This window comes from Acipenser ruthenus, chromosome 18, assembly GCF_902713425.1.
Source record: "Acipenser ruthenus chromosome 18, fAciRut3.2 maternal haplotype, whole genome shotgun sequence".
NCBI classification, from domain to species: domain Eukaryota; kingdom Metazoa; phylum Chordata; class Actinopteri; order Acipenseriformes; family Acipenseridae; genus Acipenser; species Acipenser ruthenus.
The window spans coordinates 20,546,949-20,561,431 of record NC_081206.1 but is presented as its reverse complement, the minus strand read 5'-3'; the positions used below and the strand labels follow the sequence as shown (position 1 = coordinate 20,561,431).

Sequence of the window (14,483 nt, the reverse complement as noted above, 5' to 3'; positions counted from 1 at the left end):
TCACACCTAACCACAGAAGTGGTTAGGTGTGATTGTAGGCGGATGCATTCACATTGAAATATGTTGGCACCATGTTACTTTCCTTTAGTTCTATTGAATGTAAAAATGATTGGAGCCCAACTTATTTCACTTTCCCCTACTCACAATCAGTGGTGGGATTGGACTGCTGAACATGCACGTCAATAAGAAGTGAAACTACATTTTAAATAGCGTACTATACCCAATGACCCTAAACTGAAATAGACTACTGTGATCTCCATAACCCACAAACTAGTTTATTAACCTCTACCAGTTATAGGGATTTAGGACCTCTACCAGCAAGCTGATTTTGAAATGACCCAAGCATTCAGCAGGATACAAAAACGGAACACATGCACAGTGCCCAAACCATCATGAGTTTAAGTCAAGAACACATGTACATTGAACTGAATTACCAATTGATTTATAGACTACAGTAAAGTTTGTTATGACCGGATAATGGAAAGAGGTCCTTTTTTACAAGATATTTAGCATGGTAAATGTATACACACACATTCATCACAATGGTCATTACAGACAGATATGGTAGTCTTTGATGTATGCAGTTGATAGAAAAAGTCACCATGTATGATCATAACAAAAAATGTCATTGTCGCTTACCTCCCTCTCCAGATATGACTTTAGAGCCTCTGTTTCATTTAATAGTGTAACACAGCATTTACCCCTAGGTGAAGAGAGAGAAAAGAAATAAATAAATATAAATAAATAAATAAATAAATAAATAAATAAATAAATAAATAAATAAATAAATAAATAAAGACTGCAATGATATATGTCCACCACCAGGTGGCAAAAGAAGTGAAGAACAGTTTCCCCCAAAGGGGCACTTCATTCAAATGCTGCTGTATGTTGATGCAAACTGCAAGCAATTAGGGGATAAGCAGAGCAGAGAAGATAGCAGTCTTGGATTAAAAAGCAAGGGTGGATTATAATTGTGGCCTTATATCTGAGCCAGCAGACGTTCTACGATTATTTTAATAAACTATTAATTTAAAACAGTGCACAAAAGCTATTTAAGAAAGGAGTGTCAATGTTTTGCATTACAGTTAATAGTGAGCCTGTGAGACTTCTGCATTTATCATGGTGTAGTGAATGTAAGCTTTGGATAGGTTTGCTCTTTATTGATAACTGGTGGGTTTGAGGTCCAAAAACTGTGTCCATTCCCCCACCCCCACTGGTGCACGTAAATATATTGGCAGAATCTAACCCAGGACGTGTGTGTTTTACCTGATGTGTGTGGCTGGTAAAGACTCCAGCTGCCGGGAGAGAAAAAGCTCTCTGTGTCTGAGCTGGTGCTTTTGTTTTTCAGGAAGGTCCACTATTTCTGGGTTCTCCATCTCCTCCTCCATCTCCCCTGAGGATACAAGAGGGTCATGCAGTCACACTGGGGGTCTCCAGGAGCACTTCATCTTGAACATATTCAGTACTGGGAACACTTGGTGCAACAGCCTCTCACTGGTGTAGGCACCGAGAAAAGATTCAAACAGCAGGAACCCCTTAGGGTCTAGTGCAAGACCAGAGGGGTTTGCTTTGAATTCAAAACCCAAAAGAATGTGCTCAGTAAGTAAAACTTGGTCTCTGCCTCCTCTATCTCCTTATGGCTGGGAATAAGCAGCCCCAGTGGGGATAACACCACCACCAATAATCAACAGTGACAACTAGCAGTGGATCTTCAGAAGCTCTGTCTTAAAATGGGAGGTTGCAGATTCTTCCCTACCATGTAAAGCCCTCTATAAAAACTGACGTGAGTACCAAAATCTGTTTTGCAACAACCAGAAAACAGGGTTTTTATTTTAAAACAAGTACAGCATATTTGTAACTGTGCCAACACCTTGCACCAAGTAGGCTAACCATGAGAAATATAATGCACCCATATAATAACTCTAGAGGCCTATCACTACACTATCTATTCTGCTTTCGTAATGAGATTACATGTGCAACTGAAATTGCATTTTAGGAGAGCGAAATAAAGGGTTTCTTTAAAAAGATGGAACACTGCATGCACGTAAAGACAGGTAAGAAATTGATTTTTATTTTTTTTTTAAATGGCCAAGTACAACAATGTTTAATTCTTTAGATGTCTAAAAAAATAAACATGTAAAAAATAAAAAAATAAATTGTTCTGTAAAATATAATTTTCCTAAATCACCAGTTAATCCCCCTTCTCAGCAATAGCATAAAATATTCAAACTCCTAATGCACACGCACAAGGCTCTGGAAATTCCCATTATTATTTTGCTGTATAAAAAAAAAAAAAAAAAAAAAAATTGGTTTCAGGTGTTTTCCTAAATCATTCCAGAAAGCACACAAAACCCCATTCCCTAGCCTACGTTTCCATATTTGCAACACTGTCATTAATGGCAAACAAATGAGTTAATGTTCAATCAATGATGGTCACCCAGTAAACCATCGGCTGGCTATAATGAATACATGCACAGGAGGCTGTGTGATCCAGAGCTTGTAACCAGGAGGTCCCCGGTTCAAATCCCGGCTCACTCACTGACTCATTGTGTGACCCTGCGCAAGTCATTTAACCTCCTTGTGCTCCATCTTTCGGGTGACACGTTGTTATAAGTGGCTCTGCAGCTGATGTGTAGTTCACACGCCCTAGTCTCTATAAGTCGCCTTGGACAAAGGTGTCTGCTAAATAAACAAATAATAATAATAAAATGCAGCTGCAGGCGCTGCCCTTTAATAAAAAGAGGTATAGGGGATTATAAGAGGAGACTACCTCACGTGAACAATAAAAATAAATAAAAACCTAGAAGCAAGAACCATTTTGTGCAGGAGCCGCAGACAAGCTTTCCTTGGGGCTGATCAGGAGGTGGAGAAGACGAAAGGAAATCAATTTCAGACTAACGCTTAATGAATTAGAAAAAAAGAAAAAACAGGGCGAACAGAGACAGACATTCTCTCTGCTCTGAGTCATACAGCTTCATTAAAGGTCTGATTAAGAAGCTGAACAAAGGCAATTAAGGGAGATGCAAGGTTTAGAAGGCTCTATCCCTCCCGCCCCCCACCCCCCACATGCCCTGAAGAAACAGCATCACATCATTGCTGACAAACATACAAAATACATACTAAAGATCTACTGCTTACTATACCATACACCTTTATTTATTTAATAAAAAGACACACATTAAGACAGCAAGTTGTTACAAATGGAGAATGATGTCTCGTTATCTTTGTAAACCTTCCTGATTTCAAAGGTCACCAGCTTACCTGGTTACATCTGTGCTGAGGGTTTTTAAAAAGCTGTGTGTGAGGTGTGCTAGGGAGGCTGAGTGCATACTTGTGACCTGGATTCAATTATTTATTTATGTATTTTTTTATTGCATTTATATAGCACTTTATACAAAAGTATCGCAAACCACTGTATAGTACATAGCAGACAAAAATAACAAACCACAATACATTTGGATAGCATGTCACACATACAACCACTTAAATAACAGTATACACATAATACAAAAGTAGCAATTTTAAAGTTACATTAAAACACACTAAGATAAGAAAGCCATTTTAGAAAAGTCTTGACTTGAAAACTGTAACGTTCCCAGCTTCCCTGACAAACAAAGGCAGAGCATTCCATAATTCAGGAGCTCTACAAGAAAAAGCCCTACCTCCAGTGCTTTTGTTGACCCTAGGAATAACCAGCAGTCCCGCATCTGTGATCTCAGAGTGCGGTTTGGAAGATACGGGGTCAGTAACTCCTGCAAATAACTAGGTGCTAATCCATTTCAGGCCCTTAAGTTAACAGCAAAACCTGAAAATCAATTTTATACTGCACTGGGAGCCAGTGTAAAGAGGCCAAAACAGGGGTAATATGATAACTTTCCCTGGTTTTAGTCATAATTCTAGCGGCAGTATTCTGAACAAGCTGTAAGCGGGATACCACACATTTTGAGACACCAGAAAAAAGTGTTTTAAAATAATCAAATATAGATGAAACAAAGGCATGCATTAGTCTCCCTGCATCAGACACGGAAATAATTGGTCTAAGTTTGCCTATATTTCTGCCTCACTGTAGTGCCAGCGAAAAATAACCATAGCCAATTAAAACAATGAAGTTATGCAGTTAACCTTTGATTCGCTTTCCTATTTCGTTGTTAACTGAACATTCATACCATGTCATCAACACTCCCGCTCCCAAAACAAAACAGAAAGTACAAAATGGCGAGTTGACCCTACATTTAACACAAGAGCAAAAAAAAAAAATCTGCATATATGCATCTGAAAATACTACCATAAAGACATTCTAATGGATAATAACAAATGGCTTACCTTGATGGAACGGGTCAATTTGTTAAACCTGAAAGGCTTGACGCAGTCTAAAATAAGTGACTTTTATAAACCACAGTAAATGTTAAAAAAAAAAAAAAAAGTATGGTAAGCTATTTGTTTGTTTACGTGCAAATTTTGCACAAATGAAGGCTCACTTAAACTAAAGCTGCAGTTTTGTAAACAGCAGAATACATATTGTTTAAAAAAAATATGTACATAATCAACTTTTTTTTTTTTAACTGCTTAAAAAAAGAATGCTGTTGAGCTTAAATTGCTTTGTAAAATAAATAGATGGAATCGTTCAAATCGGCAAAACTATTCAGCAGGCCACAAACAGTGAAGTTCAAATGACCAGTACAGTTAAAAAAACTGTTGTTGTTTGGGTGATTTGACACTAAACAAGTGTTTTATTTTATTTTATTTATTTATTTTTAAGTATAAACTGTCCCTCAACAGTATTTCATTCTGTAATTGTAGAACTAAAAAAATAAAACGCTTGAATTTATTACAAACATAGTAAGTTGTGTTTTTTTCTGACCCTCACTATAAACGCCACCCTACCTTATTGCCCGTATAAAGAGGGTTGACTATATTTTGTATAAATAACTACTTGGAGAAAATATGATTTTTCAGCACCATGTGCCATTTACAGAGTCTTTGTTTCTCATAAAGATCTTCCTAACATAGATAAGTACTAAATGAACCCTGGAGGATTACACAACTGATCGCATTTTTCACTTTGCGGATACCCGACTTAACTTTTTAATCTATGCTAAAATGAGACATTATCAAAAACGCTAAACATTCCTTATAGTACAGTTCAATTTAAAATGAAATGTTGCTGTGGATTTGCCTTCCTACAGTATAATAAAACCACACCAAGCTTTGGTATTTTACAGACGAGAGGAGGCCATTCGGCCCATCTTGCATTTTGCAAACTTCATTGAGAAGGAAATGTCAGTCTTCCAATGTCACTCTAGCTAATGCTGCTGCTGTGCTGGGGTTACAAGAAAACTAAATTAGGGACTCAGTGACAGACAGGACTGACAGAGAAAGAGACACAGAGCGAGTGTCTTTGGAGATCGTTGATTCATTTGTTTAACCATGAACATTGCCAGAATGAGGTCACAAAACAGCAAAAAAAAAAAAAATTGGCAGTCCATACGGCTGCAGCTAAATAGATATAAAAAATGGTTTGCACATTTTCTATTAACAATGAAAGTTAATATTGGTATTGCTGGTTTATAAACTACACAGCCAAGGCTTCAGCCTTCTCCATCCTCTCTGCACAGTTTATTTATTTATTTTTTGTAAGAAGTAATGCCCTTTTTGAATGCGGATAGAGATAGCTGTTGATTTTAGGGGCGATTACCCTACGCCAGGGAATGCATCATGATACTGCAGCAAGATGTGATCCAGCACCACTTGCTGCACAAGGACAGATGCTACCTTCCAGACAGGTCCCTGTTCATATGTTTCATACCATTACACAGTTCCAGTACATGCTGTCCCACTCATTTCCATGTCACATGTAGTGAAACAGTAAGACTATGAATCCTAGGGAAGTCTTTCTGTACAGTTACTTTGTGCTGAAAGAGTTAAAAGCGATGTTTAACATGAGGAACTCAACCCAGTGTGTAAAATATTGCCAGGCTTCAGTCTGGAATTTTACCACAGCTGCCCCACCTATTGTAACCACAAAGCTTGTCTGCTTTCAAGTCCCTCAGATGCAAAATAAACACTCCCACACAGTCTTAAAACTCAGCTCTAACTGGCCGATAGGCTATAAAATGATACATTGAAGATTTTGTATAAAATGGCTCAGGATGAGGAACACTCTTTTAGTATGATATTGATAATATCCATAAAATATGACAAAAGTATTGAACACAATTTTTCTGTATATCGTTTTTTTTTCACTTTGACTCCGGTAAGGTCAATTGTTTCTGCCACAACGTTTCCTGTCTTAAAGGCATTGTAACTCAAACAGGTCACAAAATGCCTGCTGTGAACCACAATATGGTTTTAAAAATGACTAACAGTGTCACTTTAACACGTCGTGTTTAGCTTGACCCATAAAATCTACAAAAAACAAAAGCCGCTGTATGCCCAAAATCTCTCAAACAATTACAGCAAAGCTATTGTTATTAAACACATTGTTTAAGGAGTATGTGTTTTTGTTGACCATGTTTTACCCGGTATTTCTACTGGTGAATTTAGCATGCTGCTCCATACTCTCTGCTAAGGATTTAAAAACAGGTTATTAGTGTTAGTAATAAAACTGTTTCAACAAGTAAACATTAAACTAAAGCAAATAGCAAACAAAATAGTTCCATAATCTCTCCACAATGCACATCCATTAATTATATAGGTCTCAAATGTTCAGTTTTGTTTTAGCAAACATGCATCTTAAGTTTAAATCATTAAAGAAATGCTTTGACTGTCTTTTACTTCCTGGATCATTTCACCTGGAGAGAGAAATTGTCCCCACCCCTTCACTGGATTCTTTCCTGTCAATAACCAATAAGCTGCTTCTCCTACTGACTAAGATACTTCCAGCCAGTAACAAGCTTTGGCCCAAAGGACACTGCTTAAGTGAATTGACCCAAAATTGATAACCTGAGAAGTAGGCATAAGAATTGAGAGCTTCCTTCAACTTAAAGTACTATCAGTTATTTTTAAATGAAAATACACTTGAGCTATAACATTTTTTTTAAACTGCGCATTTGAGACTTGTGTAGCACAAAATGGCTAAGATTTATGGAATTATTTTGTTAGCTACAATTAAACAGTGCAGTATTTTACTAATGATTAGATTTTTACATTTGTGTGTATAACCTCTTCAATATTGTATGTGAATATCAATATAACACTTGAATAAATGAAATACTAAATTAAATAGAAATACCACTATAAAAATTACTAAGTAAATACACAATTGTTTGCACAAAAGATTTAAACTTTAAACCTACACCTAGATTTATGACCACCATGAAAGCTGTACATGATCCACTGCACTTAAATAAAATCTCATAACAAATGCCCATGTACATCTTACCAAGATGCATGAAAAGTTTGGGGCTCCCGAGTGGTGCATCCAGTAAAAGCACTCGCTAGAGTGCAGGATGCGCTCTATAGCCTGGACGTCGCGAGTTCGAGTCCAGGCTATTCCACAGCCGACCGTGGATGGGAGCTCCTAGGGGGCTAGGTCGGCCAGGGTGTCCTCGGCTCACCGCGCACCAGCGACCCCTGGAGTCTGGCCGGGCGCCTACTGGCTTGCCTGTAAGCTGCCCAGAGCTGCGTTGTCCTCCGACGCTGTAGCTCTGAGGCGGCTGCACGGTGAGTTTGCAGCGTGTAAAGAAGCGGGCGGCTGACGGCACACGCTTCGGAGGACAGCGTGTGTTCATCTTCGCCCCTCCCGAGTCAGCGCAGGGGTGGTAGCGGTGAGCCGAGCCTAAAAATAATTGGGCATTTCAAATTGGGGAGAAAATAATAATAACTAATTGGCAATGACTAAATTAAAAAAAAAAAAAAGAATGCATGAAAAGTTTTATAAAATTCTGTCAAATGGTTCCCAAGATGTCGCTCGATTCTACTACCATCAAGAGAGCTAGTGCTAAGGAGTGTCAATATCTGCCACGTAATTGCACTCCCATTTGTAAATGTACAGTTTTGATAAAACTGTTTTAAAACAGGATCGCTGGTACTCCTATCCATTAAAATAAATATGTTTGTGAGCACTGCTTACAGGTAGGCTTGCACTTCCTTGGTCATTTCACCAGCATAGTGAAATTGCACAGGGAATGGAAGTGCACAAAAGGTAAGATTTAGGAAGGATTCAGACATTGCATAACAAGTTGCCAAACAAGTTACATAACAGTGATTATAGAAAGAGACTTTTTGTAAATTTGTGTGAAATTCAATGGGCTTCCTATTTCATATGCCCCACACATTTGAATGTTGGCAAGCACAGTTATTGTGCTTAACATTTTTAACTTGGGCCTCTCTTATAAATTACAATTCAAGCTTAAACAAAATAGACCGGAAATAATTCCAGTAACTCTTACCTAATGAGCAAATCAGCGAAAACAAAATGGCAGAACACATTTGCCAGAACATATCAGTCCTGCACTTCCGAGACGTCACACAAAGGAACATAGAGACTGAAAACACTTGTCATAAGAAGTCATAGAAAAGATAGTGATCGATTCGTTTGGACAGCTACAGCAACTAGAACTCTTCTTAACAGTATTTTAATATCAGAAATAACAACAATAGCCATTATTACTTTCATTTCTTACTACCATTTCTTTCCTGTTACAATAACTCAAACCCCCAGAGGTTATTGCTATTCTTGAGTAATTACGTTGCTTTTTCTTTCCAGTAACCAATTGCTGTTTTGTTTTTTGGTGACTTTAGTGTTTTTGCTTTCAATTATAAAGTAGAATGCTGGGACAGGTTCAGCATTACAATATCTATTAGGGTCACTTAAGTCATGCATTGAAAAAATAAAATAAAATAATGAAATACACATTTCATGTCCCCTTTGGAATCCCCACTTACTTGCATGTTTGTCTGCCAGTGCGATGAGGGTACTGGAGATATCCCTCCTTCTATAGAAGCACACAACCTTTGCTTCCACGTTTCCATTAGCCGTCTAAAAGAGAAAAATAAAAGTACCGTTACGAAGATGGTGCAGCAGATTAGCCAACAGATACAGAAACTCAATTCCTTGACAGGTGCACAACGACCCAAGTCATGATACCCTGGTTTAAATCAACGTTTTCCATTGTTATAGATTGCATTTGTGACATATTTTTTTGGTTTGTTACAACATGTACAGTAAATTATACAAGTGCGTTGTATTGGACTAATTAGACAGCTTTATCAGGGTGCACTTTACTCAGCTTCAAAAATGTGAATTAATATACCTTATTCAGTTCCTCTATCCTCCTTATTAAAAAAGGATTACTTGATGAATTTTCAAAGTAGACATAATCTGTAACAAAACACAAAAATAGATTAGATTTTAAATGTATACATTAAATTATATATAAAAGATGATGTAATGGTTCTGATTAGGACTACTTCATAGGATGTGTATCAATCAGAAAAGAAAAAAGCAGCCTTTTCAAAAAAAAAAAAAAAAAATTGTTAAAACAAGGCAAAACTTAAATGAGATATGGGATGAAGTGGCATTATACCAAATAAACCACACATACTCATCATTCAGAAAACATTTGCCAAGTGTGATATTGTAAAATCTAATTTTACAATATCCTTGTTGTACAGCATAGATGATTTCAAGTGACAATTGTATCCATTTAAAAGTTCTTTTTCAGGGTGTACAGGGTGTCATAACAGAGTGAGTGTGTGTGTGTGTGTGTGTGTTCTCTGCCTTGTTCCCTTCCCACAACCTGGAACACATGGACTGCCCAGATTCCTGGCAGCAATCATCCACGCTCAGCAATCAGCTCCAGTGTTGGTTGGTTTCCTAATCTTAACCCAGTGACAGTTTTCGCTAAATCAGCCCAGCAGGTTTTAGATTGGGCAGGCCCACTCATCACCTTGACCCAACAGTAAGCAAACATTTTTTTTGTATCAACTTCTGAACAGTAACCCATGCCCCCAAAATATGTCCTTGCATGTTAATAATACATGGTTCCTCTATACAGTACAGTTCTCAAACTTTGAGCTTACACAAAAACCTGAGTTGGTATTGTTCAGACATGTAGGCCTAGGTTTAAAATCATGCCATCTATTGAACAACTGTATTTTAGTCAAATCATTTGCAATCATGTCGACTCACCAAATGTAAACTATGTTTTACATGTCCATATGTACAAAAACTATAAATGACCATGCACAATACAAGCAATATAGACATTGATGGGCAAGGCTAAAAATCAGTGCTGTCAAACGTAAAGAATCATCTTGAAACAAATGTGTCCTGAAGATCTATCATTTGTTTAACCCATTTCTTTTTTATGTCTCAATCCTAAAAAATGCAAAATTATGGCCATAGCTATAGAGTAGCTATCCTACAATCTTGGTGTATAAGCTGTTCTTTAAAATACACAGAATTCTGGAGTTGGAGCGACCCACAGACCGTACAGCAAGTCAAACCAATTCCAACGTAGTTTACTGTGCCTTGAATGCAGCAAGGTGCTTTCAAACATAACTAGAGTCTAAAATCGAAAGGTCTGAGAGGCTGCAAGTGCTGCTAGTTCTAGGCAGACAATGGAATGAAATAAAGCTTGTATACAAATCTTTAAGAGCAGTGGCTAAATAATTGTTGGCAAGGTTGGTTGTGTTAGTAAATCGATTTATAAAAATATTTTTTGGAATGTGTTTCTCATGAGGGAGGAGTTTGTGTGCAGCTCACTGTCACTGCATTTGCTGTTAAAACCAGCACACAGTCCTGCTTATGGAAGTCAGCTGTCATGAGTCATAAGCTCAGAACAAGGGTGTGCACCAGCCTTGTATTAGAGATGTGTTAAGAGTTTCATGCAGTCCAGGTGGAATTTGAGGAACATCTTACTAAGAATAAAATATGTATTGGAAAACATACCAGCAGTATAATCTTTGTTACGTACCAAATAATTATTTTGTGACCGCACAGTTGTCGTACATGGATACAAGTTAAAGTTGGCTTTCTTGCAAAGTTTTCATTTTGAACGTTTCAATTCTAAAAACCCTTCGATTTTTGCTACACACAGGATTTTTAAAGTAACCTAGTATTGCTGGCAAAAGATCATCTGCTATAGAACTTCTCATGGAGACAGCAAAGACGAACACACACTGTCCTCCGAAACGTGTGCCGTCAGCCGACCGCTTCTTTTTCCACACTGCGGACTCACCATGCAGCCACCCAAGAGCTACAGCGTCAGAGGACAATGCAGCTCTCGGGCAGCTTACAGGCACGCCCCCAGGCACCCGGTCAGACTACAGGGGTCGTTGGTGCACGGTGAGCCAAGGATACCCTGGCCGACCTAAACCCTTATACTGTTGTTGAGAGCATTACACAAGATTTAGCCTCACTCGATTATGAAGCACACTATTTTGGTGTTAGAGGTTTTAAAAGGAAATCAGGTTTGTAACAGTGATTAAGGGTGGAGGACTGTTACAGTGAGGGGTTTCTATGAAGTAAGGGAATGTGTATTATAAAAGCACAGGGTGTGGCTGCTGTAAGAAAGGAGGAAACAGAGTAACTCCCTGTGCTCAAGGTTACAGCTTACTCACGATTTGGATTTGCAAACTGTTTGACTCTTTGCAAAGTCATCAACAGTTGACTTTCCCTACCAGTCACTACTCGCTACTGATCATATTCAGACAGACGTATTCCCTTCAGGGAGGTTTATCATTCATTACAGATGAACCACGCACCAGTAGCTCCATTAGCACACCTCAGTCTTGACCTAAACACCTTGTGTCATACAATTCCTAATGAGTAATCTTTTCACAATTGTGCAGTGGATTGATTGATTGATTGGTGTGGATCTCTCTCTCAAGTAGTTTTTCTTCTGTTCCAAACAAACATGACAGGTCTCCTTAAATTCAGAATACTTACTATGTACAAAAGTTGATATGAATGACTAGATTTTAAAAAATAAATAAAAGGAGGAAGCCAGCATGTAAATCATGAAGGGCATCATAGTAAAGAGACCCCATATTTATATAATATCAAACTACAAGATAACCAGGGCATTCCAAACCAGTGTGCTGGTTTCCAAAAACTGCAGTACAGCACTTATGACTAAGGTCCAGTTGCTTCCAATCTACTGTATGTTAACATGCATTCCCCCAAAACCCCTCTATATTCTGACAGGCATTGTTCAGTTCATCACTTAAAGGGTGTAATTGGAGAACAAAACGTAAAAAGAATTGGTCAAAGAATTGGTCAAAATTTCGCGTTTTAAAAAGTTTGCCATTGCTGAAGATTCAGAGACACGTAAATCAGCCATGCAAATATTCAAAAATAATTGTGTATATGTTTAGAGGCTACTTTTGCCTATTTGTTGTTGAAATAGCAGCAGCCAAAGCACGAGAGTCATAGGGGTGAAGCATGCACCACGGGGCAAATATATGGTAGTAGTAAAAATAAACAGGACATTCAAAAATTTAAAAGTTTCAGCAATAAAATTCAAGACAGCAACAATCAGCATAGGGTGCACATGCAATGAAACATGTGATTCAAAAGTAACCATGTCCAGAAGCGAGCCTCCAAGGCAGACAGACCAAAGACTGTGCACAACCGACTAGCCAGGTTATGCAACACTTTATCCAGAGCCTGAGGAGTCTGCTTTCTCTGATCCACAGAATGGTTGTGGTTTCATTTTCAAATAAGTGATTTTGTTTTAACTTTTTTTTTTTAAAGCTTTGGCACTTCAGTTTCAACTGCTTGAGTCAGATTCCAATTCGATCAGACTTTGAAGTCACAGTCTTTCTTGAGTCTAGTGTCTAAGTCGCCTTGGATAAATGCGTCTGCTAAATAAACAAATAATAATAGGGGCATTCTGTACATTCAAAAGAGAAGGTTCACCTACATTAGCGTACATTTTGGGGGTATCTTGTCACACACAAAGAGATTCTAGCAAACTATGCAATACGATTTGCGTTTGTGACAAACAATACTGTATACTGTAGCACACAGAAAAGGAGATTTTATAGAGTGGTACTGTACCATTAATGAGCTGCCAAAGCTGAGTTTTGTAAGGGACACCAGATGCCTGAATGTGCTGGATGATATGGCCTAGTCTTCCTGTAGAGAAACTGATATCTCTGAGAGGAATAGCATGGCTTGAAAGAACACCATACATACAAGTTAAACTAGCACACACAAAGGAAAATGCAAACCATGCAGTGGCTGTGGGGGAACGTGCAGTGCAACCATCTTCTCAAGCTGGCATGCATTCTAGAATAACACTGCCTGGGTACCAGGCGTTGCTTCATCAAGATCCTCTCACTACAATACAAAGAACATGTAAATAGAAACGGCAGTAGATGAACACTGCATGTTCAGAAGAGTAATAATAAATGTTAGGAAGAAGAAATACTGTTGTAATATTGTGTTTATTGCAATGAAGAAGGAAAAATGAAAAGTACTACTGTAAGCTAGTATTCAAAACAAAATCTAGTAAAACAAAATGAAACTATAATGAGGAACCTACTAAATACCATACTATTCACGTAACTATAATAAAAAATCTGGAAGTATCTTTATGAAGAGTGTTTAAAAAAATAAAAAAATAAATAAATAGTGATCTGAAGTCCTATACCTAATTAATACAATACAATATAGAGGGAGGACCAGGCTGCATTTGAGTAGGCAGCAAAAAGCCGCAAGATTGCACAAGATGGTGCCCAGGCTAGAAGAGGTACTGCAGCCACGTAAACTCAGAAACCAAGTGTACCGATAACAGTAAAATCAAACCACTTTGAGTAATTGCCAAACAAGGGGAATACAGTAAAAGGTCACATGCAACACAGTACATTTTAAACTATCAACTATTTGGCATGTTCACCAGAAATAGTGTATTTTAAACATTCATTAGTGTTTCTGTTTTACAGTCTTCCAGGGTTCTGTGGCTATCATGTGCCTTGTGGCAAATGTAATTTAACAAATAACAGTTTAAGTGAAACCTAGGATCTACAAATACTGTACAATGCTGTTCAATTTAGGCATTCTCCATAAGGAAATCAGATTCAAATTCAACAACCCCATGAGCCAATCTTGGTTGGTCATATTATGTTTGTGATGAATGTATTTCTATCAAACTATCGTAATACTCAACCGCATATTTATGTCTGTCAATTAAATTGTCATTTAATTTAGTATTATTAACAATTTAGTATTATTACTAATTTAAAGAAATTACAAGACCCTAAGTGTCAAAATAGGGTCAAATTGAAATCCAAAAACGCACAGCACAGCCCCCCACATGAGCCTAAATCTTTTTTTTTTTTTTTTTTTTTTTAAGAGCATAGATAAAGGTAAATACATTTTACCTGGGCATAAGCAACGATAGTTTCTTCCACAAGTAAATCCCTCCTTGCTGTCATTTGTTTTATTTAATTTTCCACCTGCTGAAATTGTCTTTTGACTCATCATGATCAATAATATATTTGATTATAGAAATAATAAATGCAATGTAATCCTG

At 37.6% G+C, this 14,483-nt stretch overlaps 1 protein-coding gene across 5 annotated transcripts in view; it reads right to left on the bottom strand.

The window, feature by feature from the left end:
• LOC117423461 (metastasis-associated protein MTA1-like) overlaps positions 1-14,483 on the bottom strand; it is a 43,387-nt gene that overhangs the window by 23,945 nt on the left and 4,959 nt on the right. For all 5 annotated transcript variants that reach the window (XM_058991484.1, XM_058991485.1, XM_058991487.1 and 2 more), the window contains exons 2-5: positions 9,255-9,322; positions 8,887-8,980; positions 1,267-1,393; positions 640-703 (exon numbers count right to left, since the gene is read on the bottom strand). In XM_058991484.1, coding sequence (XP_058847467.1) covers positions 640-703; positions 1,267-1,393; positions 8,887-8,980; positions 9,255-9,322 — 353 coding nt within the window. The remainder of the gene's footprint in view (positions 1-639; positions 704-1,266; positions 1,394-8,886; positions 8,981-9,254; positions 9,323-14,483) is intronic.